The sequence below is a fragment of the Phyllopteryx taeniolatus genome, chromosome 13, assembly GCF_024500385.1.
Source record: "Phyllopteryx taeniolatus isolate TA_2022b chromosome 13, UOR_Ptae_1.2, whole genome shotgun sequence".
Taxonomy (NCBI): domain Eukaryota; kingdom Metazoa; phylum Chordata; class Actinopteri; order Syngnathiformes; family Syngnathidae; genus Phyllopteryx; species Phyllopteryx taeniolatus.
Window position 1 is genome coordinate 8020322 of NC_084514.1, and position 16782 is coordinate 8037103.

Consider the following 16782-nt stretch of genomic DNA (forward strand, 5'->3'; position numbering starts at 1 on the left):
CCAAGACACAAAGAGACATGCGAGACAGCTTTAATAATCCCATTTACAGCCGCACACATTTAACACCAAATATATTTCCAAAGGCGTAATACACTGTCCACGAAACAATCACCACTTGGATTTAATTGATCAAATAGGCAAGAGCCATAATTGGCCAATCAATGGATACAGTATCGTAGCTGATAATATCACGCTAACCTAAATCTATATTTCATTGGACGTCGGACAGTATCAATATTGGATGTTGCGGTATCGATACCATATCATCCCACCGCTACTATCAGTGTAGAAAAACCCATTAAGTAGCTAGCGATACAATATCTCATCGCGTTATCACGGTACCGCAATTACAGGATAATCAATACAAAACCATGTACGATATCTACGTAATGAAGATGGTTCATCTTATTAAATCTATATTGACTTGGATGTCGGTGTATCTATCTATACCTTATCAGCCTGCCATTAGTGTCTCTGTAGAAAATCATGTAGTAGTAGTACCTGTACCTCGCAATACGATAGCATTATGATATGGAAAATGTTAATGAAATATTTACTTACAGTAAAAAAGCAAAACAAATATAATATGCCATATTATAATATGACATATTAGTTGCAGGGAGTCACCAGCAATATGATACCATAGAGATAATATCGTGATACGGCAACCGTGCAATATTTTGGAACCAAACCTTGTAAGCGAGCTACGTACGAAGATGGGAAAACCTATTAAATATACCTATTTTGATGTTGGTGTATCGATACTGTATTGGCCCATCACTACTGAAAACATTGCAGAAAGTAAGTAACGATACCATCGCGATACAGCAACGTAAACCGATAATCAATACCATTTACCAGATCGACAGTACGTAACTTTGCCGTCGGCCAAAACCGATATTGGATGTGTGACGTATTAGCTGTAGTAAGTAACTAGCGTACGATATCGTCACAATAATATCACGATACAGCAATTACCGTACATGATCATCAATACCATGTACGATATCCATGTAATAAAGGAAAATGGAAAGTTTCACCTTAAGTGTGTGATCTGTTTTTTGGGCAGTGTATAACTCAACTCAATCAGATTATACAATAGTTTCATCAAGTAAATCTTAAAAGTCAAGTGAATGCTGTGACAGGAAGTCAACATATCTGGATGTCCCAGTCGTCGTCCACGGCGAGCTCCAGGTTGCCGATGCTCAGCTTGCGTTGCTCCGGGTCATACTCGAACTCCACCGAGACACCCTCGGCACCCCCCGCCGCGTGAACCCGCACCGCCGACGGCTCCGCCCGCAACCCCAAGATGTCCACCGAGCGCACCGCTGCGCCGCACTGGTAGTTTCCCACTTCGCCGGCGGCGCTTCTGGGTGACAGAGTTGTGGTGTCAAAACGTTATGAAGACATGACATGAACGATGAGGTGGGAGAACTCACCGGCACCGCAGGTGTGCCGCCAGCATGCGGAAGGAGCGCAGGCAAAACTCCCGCTTGTCGCGATACAAGAAGGTGTGGCCGTCATCCAGGTACACCTCACCTTTGGCGGCACCCTGCGCGAGATTGGACAGAAGAGCCTGAATTTAGCTGCCTTTTCCTTTCAAACAGAACGAGGTACTGTACTGGGACAAGGGGCATGAGGTCAAACACATGACACCCACTTCTCCTGCTACTTTATACGTCCCACGGGGATGCCGCTTTAATGGGTTCTGCGTTAAAAGGCAAAGTTGTACAAATGCCTGCGAGTCATCCGGATGGGATCTCCTTGGTGGTCCCGCCATATGGCGACTGTCCACCTCGCCCCTCTCACCTGAGCGTCCAGAGCCACCGTGATTGCAAGGGGGATCTTCTTTAGGTCGGCGGTACAAGTCCCGACCGCTACGGTGCGGCACACCGTCGTACCGCCTCGCTGGAACACCGGAATCTGATGACAGTGCACAAAACGGACACATTTGTTGTTAGCCCTTCAACCCCTTAAGATACCACTTCCTATAATACTAGCTGTTCACTTAGCTTGTTGTGATCTATAGCAGATCGTTATAGTAAACAGAGAGGTAAAAGTTTCCACCTTCGATCCGTATGCTATGTTAGCTTAGCATCTCGACTTGTTACAAGGCACTAACAGTTAGCTAACTATCGAGCTAGTTGGTTGGTTTGTTTTTTGGTTGCTCAATTGTGGGGAAAAAAACTGTATTCACTGTTTTAAAAACAGGGTATTGCCACATCCAGAATAATCGTGGGCTGGTCTGTTGGTGAATTGCTTAGTTGGTCGGTTGGCACATCCTCACTTTTCACACCGCGGCTCCTGGGTGAGCACGTCCGGGACCCTGTATCGCGCTTTGATGGGCTTCAGTTCGTCAATAACGATCCTAACCGTGTCGTTTCTGCAGGGCGACGCACACACAAGCAGCTTGCTCTGCAAGAACGAAAACAAACACACTTTAAAAAACGTCTTTTTGGTCCAAACTATGGAGGTGAATAGTGAATACAGCTGCGACACATCTTTAATGTAATCCAAAATCATAGCTGTAATACAAGTGTAATCAGCATCCGTACCTGTATGTCTGGTTCCAGCAACTCGAGGCGGGCTCCCTTTTCGGTGAGGACAAGCGTATCCAAAAGGGCTTGATACTGCAATTTGGGACCCTGTGTCTGCCGCCTTGAAATAAAATTGAAAATACATACTTTTTAAAAAAAAAATGTACATGATTTTTTACATATTAGATACAAAGTAAAAACAAATGAACACTGGGTTTATTTAATATTGTAATGAATATTTTGTATTATTATGATTATTTTTGATTTTTTAAATTATTATTTGCTTGTCTGGGTTCACACAATTGATTGTATTGTTAATTAATCACATCCCAAAATTTTAATGAGGAAATTGAATAAAAGGTTTTAATTATTTGCTTGTCTCGTTTCACCCAATTTATTGTAATTTGTTAATTAATCACATCACAAAATTGTATTGAGGAAATGAAATACGTTTTCTTTTTTTCTTTTTGCTTGTCTGGTTTCACACAACTGATTGTAGTTTGGTAATTAATTACATCCAAACTTTTCAATGATAAAATGTGAAAATAAAAAAAGTAAAAAACTAATATTGTGTTAGTTAAACAGAGAGGAAATATTTTTAAAATAAATATTTTTAAAATAAATATTTTTAAAATAAATATTTTAAAATATTTGTAGAAATGTCACACACATATATACATACACATTTATAGTTAATGTTAGTTAAACACAAGATAGTTATTTGAAAATTACAGTTAAAAAAGATAAAATACCTATATATTATTTTTACAATTTGTTAAACACCAAAAACATATAATTTAAACAATATTATGACAACTATGTTTAAACACAAAATATTTTTTTTTATTTAAATAAAATAGTATACTGTACATATAATAAAATATGGAAATATATATTTAGAAAAATTCAAAACACTACAAGAATATATGAAGTTAATGTAGCCCAACACGAATTAATACAAAAATAAAATAATAATAATAAAGTTCGGAATCATGATGATGATGATGAATTGACACACCTGTAAAAGGCAACTTGATGACTTTTCATAAACTTGTCCTTGCCATCATCGTCAGGCACACCACTGCGGAACAACAACAACCAAACACCATAATGCAACAATGTATTTAGAAGATATAAATATATCAACTTGCAGTGCTAAATAGAATAGAATGCAGAACAGGTCATCGAAAGACGCTGGTGTTAAATTTGATATGTTATTAATAGTAAAAGTTCCAAATAATACCCGGAAATGGGCTGTTTCAAGTCCACCATGTCGAGCACAGAAAAAGACCGGAAGGAGAAGAAAGTGACACAGCTTCTACTCAGACATTTAGATAAACACCTTCTGCTAAGATAAAGCAAATAACTTCACTTTGTGTCTTTTTATACTGGGAGTTTCGACAGCGTCGTCACGCTAAAACTGCCATGACTCGTCTTTCCGAAAGTGCAACGGAGCTCACAGTTCCGGTGTGTTATTTCAAAACAAAAGCGAGACGTGTTTTTTAAATTGATTTTTATTATTTTTTAATGCCGCTTACAGTACACTAGTAAGTTACAAGTCGCCCAGCCGGATCCGTGACGGGAGAGGCGTTATACGGATTTCTACATATTTTCCAGGCAGGACACGCCTTGATGCAAAATGATTGGCTCCTTTGGCGCGCTACCTGGATACAGAAGCCAATCATAGTGCAGCAAGACGTGTCCGGGAGCCAGTAATATTGGAGCAGGGCGTGTCCTGCCTGGAAACTGTGTGGGAATCGTTGCGCTCCAGCAAGCCACCAAGATGCCGATGAACGCTGTGCCGTCGTTAGTGTTTTTCTTGGTCCTCGCGGGGGCTTTATCCCCCGGCAGAACGGTGGAAGTGTCCGTGTGGGACGTTGACGTCAACTCGGTCAGTCTCACGGTTTTTGTACGCCTGCTTTTTCGGAGTGTTTGTTGGCTAAAAAGCGCTGCTCGCTGGTTAGCTAGCTCGTTAGCTACCTGGCCGGCTAGCTGTCAAACAAACTGACATATGGAAAGCAGTTTAAGCAATTACTCGTGTGTGTGTGCTTGTGTGCGCGTGTGTGTGTGTGTGTGCGTGCGTGCGTGCGTGCGTGCGTGCGTGCGTGCGTGCGTGCGTACGTACTGGTTCGTTCTTTGTCCTCACTCGTAAGACAATTCAGCGCACTAGTAGAACAACTGTGTAGTAGTAGTAATAGCGTTTTTTCCCCACAACTGTATTATAACATTTCTGCACACTAAGTACTAACTTTTGTATACTAATAGAACTACATGTTGATAGTGAGGAAAAACTGCATTAGTTGACAATCACGGGCTACTAGTACTGCTAAAGATAGTGCTACTAAACAAGTAGTAGTCAGGTTTAACAAATAAATAGCTCTCCAAAGTTTTGTGCAGTAAATAAAATTTTCCAAAATTTCAAATATCTTTGTCTTGAGTTCACACACACACACACACACACACACACACATAGTGCACAGAGTTCCCAGGGTCAGCAGCATCGCTTATGAAGTTAACTGAAATTTTTAACTCGATAAATAGTTCCCTGAAGTTGGGTTAAAAAAAAAATGAAATAATAATAAATCAGATGCCGATATGTGTCAAAATGTCTAATATTGGCATGGCTGATCTATCCCTAGTATTTTATGACATTTCTGCACAAATCTGGCACAGGAGTAGGACTACTACATGTTACGAGTGAGACAAAACTGTTCACTAATTGATATCTGTGTGCTGGATGTTAACTAGTAGAATATTCTAATGTCACTAGTTGTACTACAAGTAGCATGTAGTTGTCAACTAATGCACAGTTTTGCCTCACTAGTAACATGCAGTTGCCATACTAGTATGCCAAATTTGTCCAATACCCAAGTGTGACAAGTGGGTGTAAAGTGTAAGTGTTATCATTTTTGTATTTGGACAGAACAGTGTCAAAGAGTATAACTAAGACACTGGGGCAAAATGTCATGATTTTTTTTATAATTTTGTATTTTTTTTTTAAATTGAAAAGACTTCTTTGTTTTTTCAGACGCAGCATGCTGTTTTCCGGAAGACTCTGTACGCCAACACCACTGTTTTCATGAAGTGTGAGTAGTGACGAGGGTGTGAAGTTTTAACACTCTCCTGCCCTGTTGTGTTGAAAGCAGCTTTCCAACAACTATGGCTGCAACGGTTAATCAAATAATTCGATTATGCCTCTAAACCTTTTAGGAAGATTTTTACTCTCGGACAATTGTTACTGCAGTCGCAAGAACCACTCGGTGTAGAAATAAGTTATTAAGGAAAGAGTCTATAACAGACACAGAATGCCAAAAGTACGTACATATCGATGTTAGCTAATTTAATACCATGGCCAGTTAGAACATATTGTAAAATAGAACTTTGTATCGTGACCCAAGTGGGCAAAAATAATTCTAGCACCTCACATGCAGACTGTTTAATAATGCAAAATCAGTTCATATCCAGTTAATTAATTGATGGGATAATCTGAAGAATGCGCGATTCTAAAAATATTCAGTAGCTGTAGCGCAAGTTTCCAATGTGGAGAATCCACTGCTTTTTTAACTTACACCATGTTTTTGGGAATGTTCAGCGTGAGTAACGCTGCAATTGCCTTCCACCAAAAACATCCTGACAAATAAACTTGAATTAATTGATAAGAACGATTAATCGCCCAGCCATAGTATCACTATTGTGTTAGTTTTATTTTTTATTTTTTTGCTCTCTCACCAACAGTCCAGGGCGTCATCGGCGCGTGCGATCAAAACGTGGCCTTCAACATCAGTTGGTACCTGCGCTCCTCTGTGTGCTACAACGAGATCTTCAACACGCCCGTAAGTACCCTGTCATCTCCTCCACCTGTCGGGGACCCGGGCCACCCGTCTCACAGTACGTCCCCCCCCCCCCCCGCAGGACAACAAGGCCATCAACATGTTCGCCATGGAGCACATGCTCAAGGAGGGCTGGAGCGGCTTCTACAGTCAGGGCTACGTCTACTTTGAGAACTGCTTGGCTCTCTTTTTGCCAAAGGTCGGTGCAATGAATATGCCAAGCTGCATTTCAATTTATTACAGTGCCACCTTGACTTACGAGTGCCCCAACTTATAAGTTTGTTGTGTAAGAGTTGTCGCTTGATCGACTACAACTACGGCCTGGGGCCCATTTGCGGCCCGTATTCCGTTTGTTAGTGGCCTGCGGCATAGACTAAAATAAATATTTGACACTGCCCGTGTCGTCTGCCTGCCTTGTACTACAGTACTTACTTTCTACACTGGGGGCAAGGGAGGAGAAGAGAAGAAGTTCGTTCTCATCTCTCACTTCCTTGTTTTCAACCAATCACACTTTATTTGGTAAGTCGTGATGGCAAGGATCTGAATGTGGGAGTGTTAATTTGTTGGATCTATTCTAGTGCAATACTGAAAATCCCGAATAATCATTGACATTTTGCTTTACTCGCTAGCTATTTTTATTTTTAAGTATATATTATGAATAAAAGTACATTTGTTACTGTTTCGCATAGCTTTTACCAACACTGATGGATTGTTTTAGTGTGTTAAATAAATGAAAAGATGTCAAAGTGGCCCTTGCCTCCTTTGAATTTTCTGTATGCCGCCCTTGGAAGAAAAAAATTGGACACTCTTGCTTTAAGCTGTTTTATGCCACTCCCAGTTGAAATTTAATGTTAAACAAAAGTTAAAAAATAAAACAAAGAGAATGACATAATGTGTATTTTAAACAACCACTTGACAAAAGCCCTAAAGAGCGCTAGCTTAATGCTAACACTCGATGGGAAATGCTATTGACTGGCTAACGAATAGCAATCAATTTGGCAGTGGTTTAAGCAACAGAAACAACACAAACGGTGGAGCAACACATGTAGGAAGACAATATAATAATACTCAGCCATGTACCGTAATTTCTCGTGCATAATGCACACCCATGTATAATACGCACCCCCAAAGTTGACCTCAAAATTCTGGAAAACCCTTCTACCTATGTATAATGCATTTTTACAATGCATGATTTTGCTTCTACCCATATGATCAAAACATTAAGTATTATCTGTATTTTGTTAGGTTTTTTTCAAAGAATTATTCTGAAGTGAAGCAATTTATTTGAACACATAATACTTTATTTAATTTACTTGCTCTAATTTTAAAATTCACAGCCTTACTTTTATTTAGTAAATTAGAAAACACACAGTTGTGCTCAGATGTTTGATTACCCAGGAAGAATATGTAAGATGGGTACAATTCTTTAAAGAAAACATGAAGGACAAGGCGAAGCACATTTAATTTTATTTTAATGGGATTCAAATTAAACGGTCGAGCATTTCAGAAAAGCATGATCATTAAACAAAACATAACCATAAAGATATTAATGATGGTTGTTGTTCAGTCAGTAATCATATTTTAAAAAAAAAAGAAAAAAATTATTCACAAATTCTGCCATGGTATATAAACGTATGAGCACAACTGTACATATATGCAGTCATACATACCCCTGTCATATTGGAATGGAAGTGTAGGCTACACCTTTTTTATAACCACTAGTTGGCAGTGACATTTTGGAATGAAAGTGTACAGCTTTTTCATAACCACTAGATGGCGGCATACATTTATAAAAATGTGAGCGTTTTTTTTTCCCCATTCGCCCCTTTACCGATGTATAATGCGCACTATTGACTTTTGAAAAAAAATTTTGGGGGGGAAATGCGCATTATACACGAGAAATTACGGTATTTATTGTCTGCGATAAATGACTAATGTTACAGCAGTTTACTGAATGACTTCTAGTGCTCTTATTTGTTTGTCTGCATTGCTGTATTATACCAAGTCACACACAACTGTAAGCGCCTCAATGAATTAACTGCGCAAAGTGTTTAATTCTTTTCAATTATGTTATTACTCTTATGTTTTTATAAAGTAAAATATTATAGAGTGCCATTTTCCTTATTAAGAAGATATTGCAATTTAGTTTATTTTTTGGGGGCGGGGGGCTGCTGGAACAGGTTAACGGCATTCTGTTAATTTCATTGGGTAAAAATGATATGAGTTATGACCGTGGTTTAAAAAATACATGTAATTAATTAAAAAAGGAACCATAATAATGTATCTTGCTTTTTGGCTTCAAAGAAAACAAGCAGCATTTGACAAGATAAAATAACTGCAGAAAAAAACAATGTAAGCATACTGTCCTTGGTAGAAGTAATAAAACCTGTACCAAACCAATAAAAATGTCGTGTGTTCCTCCCAACCAGGTGTACTATACAGACTTCAATCCGTATCAACCACTGGCCAGCCCAACAGTAAGTCCTATACACTCATCATTTCATTTACCATAATAAGTCTGTGTTTTTCACTTAACTTTTAATTTTTGCAATTTAGAGTGACGCTTCCAATCAAAGTCTTATTTGGCCCGACAAACCGGTAAGAAGCATTTCTCCATACCACATTGTTGTGCGTCAGTTCATTCGTCAAAAGCGTCTTCCATCATCGTGGTGGTGGCAGGATTTAGGCGCCGTTGCCAAGGCATGGGAGGACAGCCCGTACTTGTTCATCGTTAAGGTGCAGCCGCTCTTCCGCGGCGTGGATGACGAGGACTCTGCGACCGAGCAGCTCAACTTTGCCTTCACCAGTAAGAAGGATTGCGTAGCCTGACCTTGAAAAGTAACACACACAAAAAAAAAGGAAATTTTCTGATTTTCGTTTTGTTTTTTGCACAGTGAAAGTGGAGATGAAGGGACCACATGACTACTCCTCCCCGGCTGATTGGCCCCAGATGATGGTATGTATGGGTCAAATTGACCCGTTTATAACATCAATTCGAAATGACAATATTTGTTTTTGGAATTTGTGAGTTCTGCTATTTTGTACATTCTTTTTTTTTTTTAGTTGACGCGGCACTGACACAAGGGGCTCAAAGGGTGTGAGGTGGAGGGCAGAAATGCCAAATTTTGACACTTTTTAGACATGACCTGAAAGATGGATGCTACTTTGTCTAAGCATCTTTCTTATGCTTACACTTCCCCACATGCTTGAGCTACGAAAATATATACACTTAAAGCCTGCAATATGAATACAATCTATCCCACCGAGTCGTCGTGGACGAGAAGTGCTAGCTACCAACTAGCCCGCGAGCTAGCATGCTTGTGCCTTGTAACTTGCAATTGCACCGGTTACCCACTGATTCGAAACAAGGTGCTCAAGTTCTTATATAGTGGGGGAGGGAGAGACTCATGCCTGAGCCGAAATGCGTCACTCGGCACTGTTTTAGCCACGCCCCCAAAAATCAGGAAGACTGAAATGGTGAAAAACTGTTTAATGCTTGTGCTCCACAATTGAGCACTACATAGTTGGCAGTCTGCACATTTTCATCAGTTATCTCCAAACATGTATGATGTATTTAGAAACAACTCTCTGAATTCAATTTACACTTTCCAAAAGTGTATTCTGTACCGACCTTTAGCCCACCTTGTACAACATCTGTGATTTCTTTGGCAGTTCTTCATGGTCATGTGCATCGTCTATGTGCTCTTCGGCGCCCTCTGGCTCTTCTGGTGCGCCTGCTACTGGCGGGACCTGCTCAGGGTCCAGTTTTGGATCGGCGGCGTCATCCTCCTGGGCATGCTGGAGAAGGCCGTCTTCTACTCCGAGTACCAGAACATCCGCTACCGAGGAGACTACGGTTTGTTTTTGTTTTTGTTAATATCTAGAGTTTCTTATTCCCCTCGACCGTAGTGAAAATAAGCGGTTCAGAAAATGGATGGATAGATAGTGTTTTTTATTCTTCTGAATAATGAATGCTCTTCTTTGGGCGTGCCTCAAAATACCTGAAAACGCAACAAATTTTGCAAATGTGTGCATCTTGGTGAAAATGTATGTATTCTAGCACAGTGTTTCCCAACCTTTATTGAGGCAAGGCACGTATTTTACATTAGAAAATGTTGATACATCGAATAATTATGTACCATCTGACATCAAGTGGAAGAGTATTTAATTATTCTGCCTGTCATTATACATCACTGGCATAGATAGAGTGCAAATAAAAGTCGACACACCTCTGTTCAAATGCCAAGGTTTTGTGATATAGAAAAATTGGACCAAAATGAATAATTTCCCCCCAAAAATTCCACAATTAATGGGACCTATAACTCTCACAACAAAATTCAAAAACTTTTAAAGAGGGCCAGTAAACATAAACAACTGATGTAATGTGGTTGCAGAAGTGTGTACACCCTCTTGGGATGTGGCTGTGTTCAGAATTCATCAATCACATTCAAACTCATGTTAAATGGGAGTCAGCACATACCTGCCACCGTTCTAAGTGCCTCTGATTAACCCCAAATAAAGTTAGGCTGTTCCAGTAGAATTTTCCTGACTATTTTTTATTTTTATTTATTTTATTTTTTTTCCTCTTGCCTGAAGGTTTTATGCTAATACTGACTGGGATTTGGAACGGTTGGAAAGTCCCTCCCTCCACCATGAATTTGCTACTAATTTGTAGTAAATGAACAGGAAGTGTGCCATTTTGGTGTAAAACAGCCATTTTGGGACAAATTTAAGGCCTCCTCATCCAAGGGAATTTGTCCAATGAGGCCCAATCAGAAGTAGGTGTCCTAGACAGATGCGTGATGCTAAACTGCCAAACATTTTTTGCCAACGCCATCTCCTGTGGGTGGAACATGGCATCAAAGGATTGATGATCCTTTTGAGGATTTACCTTGAAATAGTTGGTGCGAGAGCCTGTTCATTGCTGCCTGCTGGGTTAATTTTTTATTTGTTTTGTGTTCCTGTTCCAGTTGAGGGTGCCGTAATTTTCGCTGAGCTGCTTTCTGCGCTGAAACGATCTCTGGCCCGCATCCTGGTCCTCATCGTCAGCCTGGGTTACGGTATCGTCAAGTAAGAGTCGGGGTTATGTTTGAACGGTCTGATCACTTTAAACACTTTTGTTTGTCGTCACGACGTGGCTCAAAATTAGATAATGTTTAGCTTTAGATTAGATAATGTCTTTAGACTTGGTGAAGCAGTATGAGACTTATAACCCAAGGTTAATCTTGTAGGCTCCGTTCCAAGTACAGTAACTGTACAAACAATAGTATGTGTGCCATCACGACGCATAAAAGCGTGTCTCGTAATTTGCATATTTGTATCTCGTTCAGACCCAGGTTGGGTACCACGGTGCACCGGCTGGCTGCCGTCGGGCTGCTCTACCTGCTCTTCTCCTCGGTGGAGGGTGTGCTCAGGGTGACGGGTGTAAGTGTCCAAACTCCATTGGCATACATACTAACTTGTATGAATACTTGTAGTCCATAAACTACAAAAATCTGGACTTTTTCCAGTTTATTTCAGCATTTTCAAATCGTTTCCTTGTCGAAAATTTACATTTGTTCCACCTTCTTAAAAATTCAGCCCCCGAAGCCAGTTTCACTCAGAGCATGTGGTCTGGTAAGTGTGTCTATCATGAGTAGACTTACAAAAAAGTCACAGCAAGCCATGTCACAAAGGACAAAGTCTGCCATTTTGTTTTGAAGTGGCCGTTTTGGCTCGGTAGTGGCCTCGGCAGCTAGGCTGGGCAAAGAGCCACCATTTCTTCTCTGGCAAGCGATGGCTGGGCTAGCTTTTAAATATGTCAAAAATTGAGCAGAGCTGCGACGTTGTTGGCCACTCAGATTTGCATTAGATGCCAATCAGTGACACATATTCCATTGTTGTGTTTGTGTGTATGGGGGGGGGGGTTAAGCAGTGGCTCATTTGCATTAGACCAGACAACAGTCTTGAAACTGCCTAATTCTGGGTGTACAATCCTGGGTGTATTTTGTACAAAGTATGTCACAGACACCTGGTAACTGCTTTAATATGTGGAAAAATGACATTATATGTCTCCTTTCATGAATATTTTTATCTTACTGATACAATGTTTTCTTCTCTCTCCAGGGTTTCTATGGTACGGTGGCCCTGGGGGCCAACCTCAGTCTCTCCCTCATTGACTCCTGTGTCATGTGGTGGATATCCTTCCAAACGACCCGCTCAACATATTTATGCTGTTTCCTTCTTTTTTTTTTGTTTTGTTTTTTGGATGTTCTCCTTAACTTTGGTGCATCCACATCTTCATTAGCCTGTCGCAAACCACTCGTATGCTGAAGCTGCGGCGGAACGTTGTCAAGCTGTCCTTGTACCAACATTTCACCAACACGCTCATCTTCTCCATGCTCGGTGGGCCACACCTTTAGCCCATATTTTCAGTTTGGGTCAAATTTATCCGCTTTTGACATTTGATCGGGAAGTGGCAAATTTGGAACAAAACAGACCGAATGTCTTTTATATGTGTATCTGACTTTAATCAGCGTAAGAATGATCATACATACAAAATACTTAAAACTACTACTACTGGTGTAGTATATAAAAAATGCACTTTACCTTTTTTTCCCAAAACATTGATCAAGGATTAATCATCCATTCATTGTCAGATTGCTATTAATATATTCTGAAAAGATATGTAGTTCATAATTTGATATTGATAAATATTATAAGGATATTCTTGGCTCGGGTCAAAATTGAACATAATGGAATATACTATTTGTGCATGGAAAATGAGAGGTATGTAAAGATAAAAAAAATTGTTCAACTGTTTTGTGTCTCATGTCCAAATGTATCCAGCCTCCATTATTTTCATCATCTGGACCACCAAGGTCTTCAAGCTAGTGGACTGCCAGAAGGTCTATATTGGTTCCTCTTAAGTTTTTTTTTTTTTTTTTTTTTTTTTTTTTTTTAAAGTTATGTTTCAGCGTCGCTAATAATCTGTCGCCTTCCAGAGCTGGAGGGACTTATGGGTGGACGACGCCTTCTGGCGGCTGCTCTTCTCCACTATCCTGCTGGTCATCATGGTGCTGCTGAGGCCCTCCGCCAACAACCAAAGGTCAGAGTCGGAGACATTTCTGTTCCTTATAGTTGGACATACTCTCACAATCGTGTTTCTTTTTTCCCTGCTTCCTTCCTCGCAGGTTCTCCCACTTGTCTCTGATCGATGACGAGGATGAAGACGCGGAGGATGCCAAAGAGCCCATGTTGAACGAAGCCTTTGGTAAAGCTAATGCTATTTAGCATGTGCAGCAACATACAGAGCATCTCAATGAATTAAATTATGGTAGAAAAAAATATTTATTTTATTAGTTCTATTTAAAAAGTGAAACTTATTTTCTATAGATTCCTAAACACACATTAAAATGCTTTTTAGAAGTCCAATACCTACCTACCTTTATTGAGATCGTGAATTTTAGATTGTTGTTAGTCGTAAACAAAATCATCTAAATAATTAAAAATATATATATTTCACTCTGTGTGTAGTGATTCTATATACAAGTTTCACTTTTTATATTGGAGTGAAACTTATGGAATGTTCAATAATTTTTGTTTAAATATTTGGGACAAAATAAAACACATTTTCATCACAAGTAAGTACATCAGGTAATTTTGTGAAAAAGACAAAATGGACGTTCCTGTATTGAGAATTATTTTGAACGTGGAACTTCTCATCAGCTTGCTCGTTTTCTTCTTTCATGTGTCATTTCTAGCTAGACGCAAGACACCAAAGTTTTTGCCAGGTTATGAATCATTTGGGGATTAACTGTAGCTAGGACTCCTCAAGTTAATCCGTAGTCCTCTCTGTTATCGTTTTGCTTTGAAACAGCGCCGACGATGTCCTCCAGGAGTCTGGCGTTGCAAATTGAAAAGATTTTGTGTCTTAAACGGCCCGTCTGAGAACAATCAGCCATTCTGTCCCACGCCAAGTTTGTCACATTGTGTATCTCGACGCTACCGAGAACGCCGAAACCTGGCCACCAGATGATCTTAAATAAAACATGCTTTACATCGCACTGTTTTTTTTTTTTCCCCCTGATGGTTCAAAGCGGGGATGAAGATGAGAGGATCCAAGCCGGATGCCAGCGGCTCGCAGAAGTTCTTGAGTCAAGAGGTACATAGCTCATGTTTCATAAAGTTTTTACCATTTTTAACAGGTTATTTTTGGTGTTTTCAACACTAGGATGAAGACATGAAATGGGTTGAGGAGAACATTCCAACAACAGTCGCTGATCTGTAAGTTATCAGGATAGTGAAAGCCCTTATTGGGGAAAAATGACTTTGATCAAACCCCGACGCGAATAGTAAAAATCTGTGAACAATAGATGCCCCCTCAAAAAATGTTTAGTTCCTTATACTAATAGTTTTAACCCTCTATACAGGTATACACCCCAAGCTATAATCCCAAATATAATTTAATACTTATCTTATTCAATGTTACCCTCAAATATAACGATGATTGGATTTTGAAAAGAAAAATGCACCGTAAGTGCTCGGATAGTGGCATGTACATATGTCAAAACGCCATTTATGACTGTCATATCAGCCATTTTATGTTTTTGACTCGGGGATACTTGGATACAGTGAATACAGTACCCCCTCTTTCGCAGTTCATCATTCACGCCCCCGCTATGTGATGAGGCAATTAAAGATTAATTTCAAACGGCCCTCTGAGGAAAACCCTAACTGCAATGTGGCCCGTGACAAAAATGAGTTTGACACCGTTGGCCTAAAGCCTCTTTTTTTTTAACAATTGTTCAACATTTGCCAAACTGGTGCTCATTGTGAAGTGAGAGTGGAACCGAGTTCACTGTCACCATATGGCACTCGTATCTCCAGTTTGCGCTCGCAAGCCAAATAAAAAAAAAATAAAATAAAAAATCGGCCGGATGACAGCTTGTATCTCGGGAAAGGCAGGTCACTCTTGTCTCAAGGCACCACTGTACATACATTTGCATCTCTGGCAACTTGACCTTTCCATGCGCCACATGCACGGATCCGCTATGCTAATTGACAAAGCGTAATTCAGCGAGCTCGGTGACGAAATGCTGCCTCCATCGTGGGAAAATACAATCCATGTGCTTTAGCGGCACTCGCTTTTTCCCCTACTCGCTCTGGGCTAGTCGTTGCAACCTCACGGTAATGGCTCCTACTCTGCATCGGCCGTTTGATTCATCGCCGCTTCTTTTTTCGGCAGAGCTCTCCCTGCTATGCTGGATGAGGAAGAGGTAATGCACACCCCAATTTTCCCACTATAATCCTATTATTTCCCTACGTTAACATCACTCACCCTGAGTTGTTCTTGCAGGAAATCCTGAAAACTCAAATTGAGCGATCCAAAATGGAGTGACTACCGGAGGACATGGGTAAATATCCAAAGTGGTTGGAAAGCCATCTGGAATGTATCCGTGCACACACTTTGCTCTAAAGTCGTCACCTACATTCCACCCCAAAAAAGATACAAATAAAAATCAGGTGGTGTTGAAATACGCAAGGTTAGATTATATATCGAGAACAAATGAGCCAGTGTTTCTTGCCATTTTATAGATACTTCATATGGGGTAACTGAAGGAAGCAATGTTAAAATGCACTATATTACACACAAGTACCCCCACCCAATCAGCTACTGTATTTCCATACTTGAAGGATATCACTGAAATCAGAGGGGGATCTAACTACTGATGTTCCCTAGAGAGAATGTAACGTGGTATGGAAACCTATTTGAGCATCTAGCCGATATCCTTGATACTCAGCTTAAGGTCCACGCGCTACTATGCTCGTTGTCCTTACAAGTAAAACAGTTCACCATTTTGATTTTGATTTGATTTCTGACTAGTAAGTCAGAAATCAAATAACATAGATATCAAGGATATTGAATGAAGGTTCAAATGGCTTTCCGTAACATGGTGAGCCCCACCCTCTAGCCCTCCCCCCCCAAACAAAAAGAAAGGAAAACATGAGTTGTTCTGTCTTTCTAAAGGTTCTTTTTAGCACTTAAGTCCAGATGTACGGCACATAATGTTACTTTTTAAAATTTCCCAAGTCAACATTATTATAAAGTATATCAAAGGGGTTTTCTGTTCTGCGCCCGACTCAATTACATCGCTCTGCAATCTACTGACGTACGTATGCGTGGGTATCACCGATTACTTAATTTATGCTTGTTTGTTATGTTCAAATCATTTATTTTTGTCTGAAATCTAATTTTATGGATGTGAGTCTGCAATGTGTAACGTCAAGCAGTAAATGTCCAGCAAATAAAGTTTTTATTGAAAGACTTAAATTTGGTGTTTTGTCTGTTTTTGTATTCAGCACATAGCTCTCATCTATGGACAGTTGACTAAAATGTTGTAGTAGTGCTATCAAATGGGGAAACAAAAACCAAA

General features: G+C 39.9%; 2 protein-coding genes across 7 annotated transcripts; one reads left to right on the plus strand and one right to left on the minus strand.

Annotated features, from left to right (window-relative positions):
• Window positions 1-14: 14 nt before the first annotated feature.
• ganc (glucosidase, alpha; neutral C) lies at window positions 15-9120 on the minus strand. Of its 6 annotated transcripts, none has more exons than XM_061795347.1 (7): window positions 8987-9120; window positions 3556-3618; window positions 2556-2658; window positions 2288-2415; window positions 1661-1923; window positions 1440-1552; window positions 15-1369 (listed from the first exon to the last, which is right to left on the minus strand). In XM_061795347.1, exons 5-7 carry the CDS (start codon window positions 1778-1780, stop codon window positions 1150-1152), a joined length of 453 nt encoding a protein of 150 aa, XP_061651331.1. In that variant the 5' UTR covers window positions 1781-1923; window positions 2288-2415; window positions 2556-2658; window positions 3556-3618; window positions 8987-9120; the 3' UTR covers window positions 15-1149. The 6 variants fall into 6 exon arrangements, 3 of the variants coding, with proteins under 3 accessions (XP_061651331.1, XP_061651332.1, XP_061651330.1); XM_061795348.1 differs by lacking the exon at window positions 8987-9120 and adding an exon at window positions 3781-3980 and having other exon boundaries at window positions 15-1366; XM_061795346.1 differs by lacking the exon at window positions 8987-9120 and adding an exon at window positions 3781-3980.
• LOC133488214 (transmembrane protein 87A-like) lies at window positions 3808-16679 on the plus strand. The gene is made up of 21 exons (XM_061795840.1): window positions 3808-3843; window positions 4225-4428; window positions 5566-5623; window positions 6273-6370; window positions 6450-6566; window positions 8797-8844; window positions 8924-8965; window positions 9047-9173; window positions 9262-9323; window positions 10040-10223; window positions 11338-11437; window positions 11698-11791; window positions 12473-12544; window positions 12643-12751; window positions 13196-13254; window positions 13351-13454; window positions 13540-13619; window positions 14446-14510; window positions 14580-14632; window positions 15594-15624; window positions 15705-16679. Exons 1-21 carry the CDS (start codon window positions 3808-3810, stop codon window positions 15744-15746), a joined length of 1785 nt encoding a protein of 594 aa, XP_061651824.1. The 3' UTR covers window positions 15747-16679.
• The last annotated feature ends 103 nt before the right edge of the window (window positions 16680-16782 follow it).

Bases quoted from the DNA above. Each gene is read 5' to 3' on its own strand.
- ganc (XM_061795347.1), bottom strand. From the start codon at position 1,780: ATGGCGGGACCACCAAGGAGATCCCATCCGGATGACTCGCAGGCATTT. The intron at 1,553-1,660 runs GTGGGTGTCATG...AATCTCGCGCAG, and splicing joins CGTATAAAGTAGCAGGAGAA to GGTGCCGCCAAAGGTGAGGT. The intron at 1,370-1,439 runs GTGAGTTCTCCC...TCTGTCACCCAG, and splicing joins GCGGCACACCTGCGGTGCCG to AAGCGCCGCCGGCGAAGTGG.
- LOC133488214 (XM_061795840.1), top strand. From the start codon at position 3,808: ATGTCGAGCACAGAAAAAGACCGGAAGGAGAAGAAA. The intron at 5,624-6,272 runs GTGAGTAGTGAC...TCTCACCAACAG, and splicing joins CACCACTGTTTTCATGAAGT to TCCAGGGCGTCATCGGCGCG. The intron at 11,438-11,697 runs GTAAGAGTCGGG...TATCTCGTTCAG, and splicing joins CTGGGTTACGGTATCGTCAA to ACCCAGGTTGGGTACCACGG.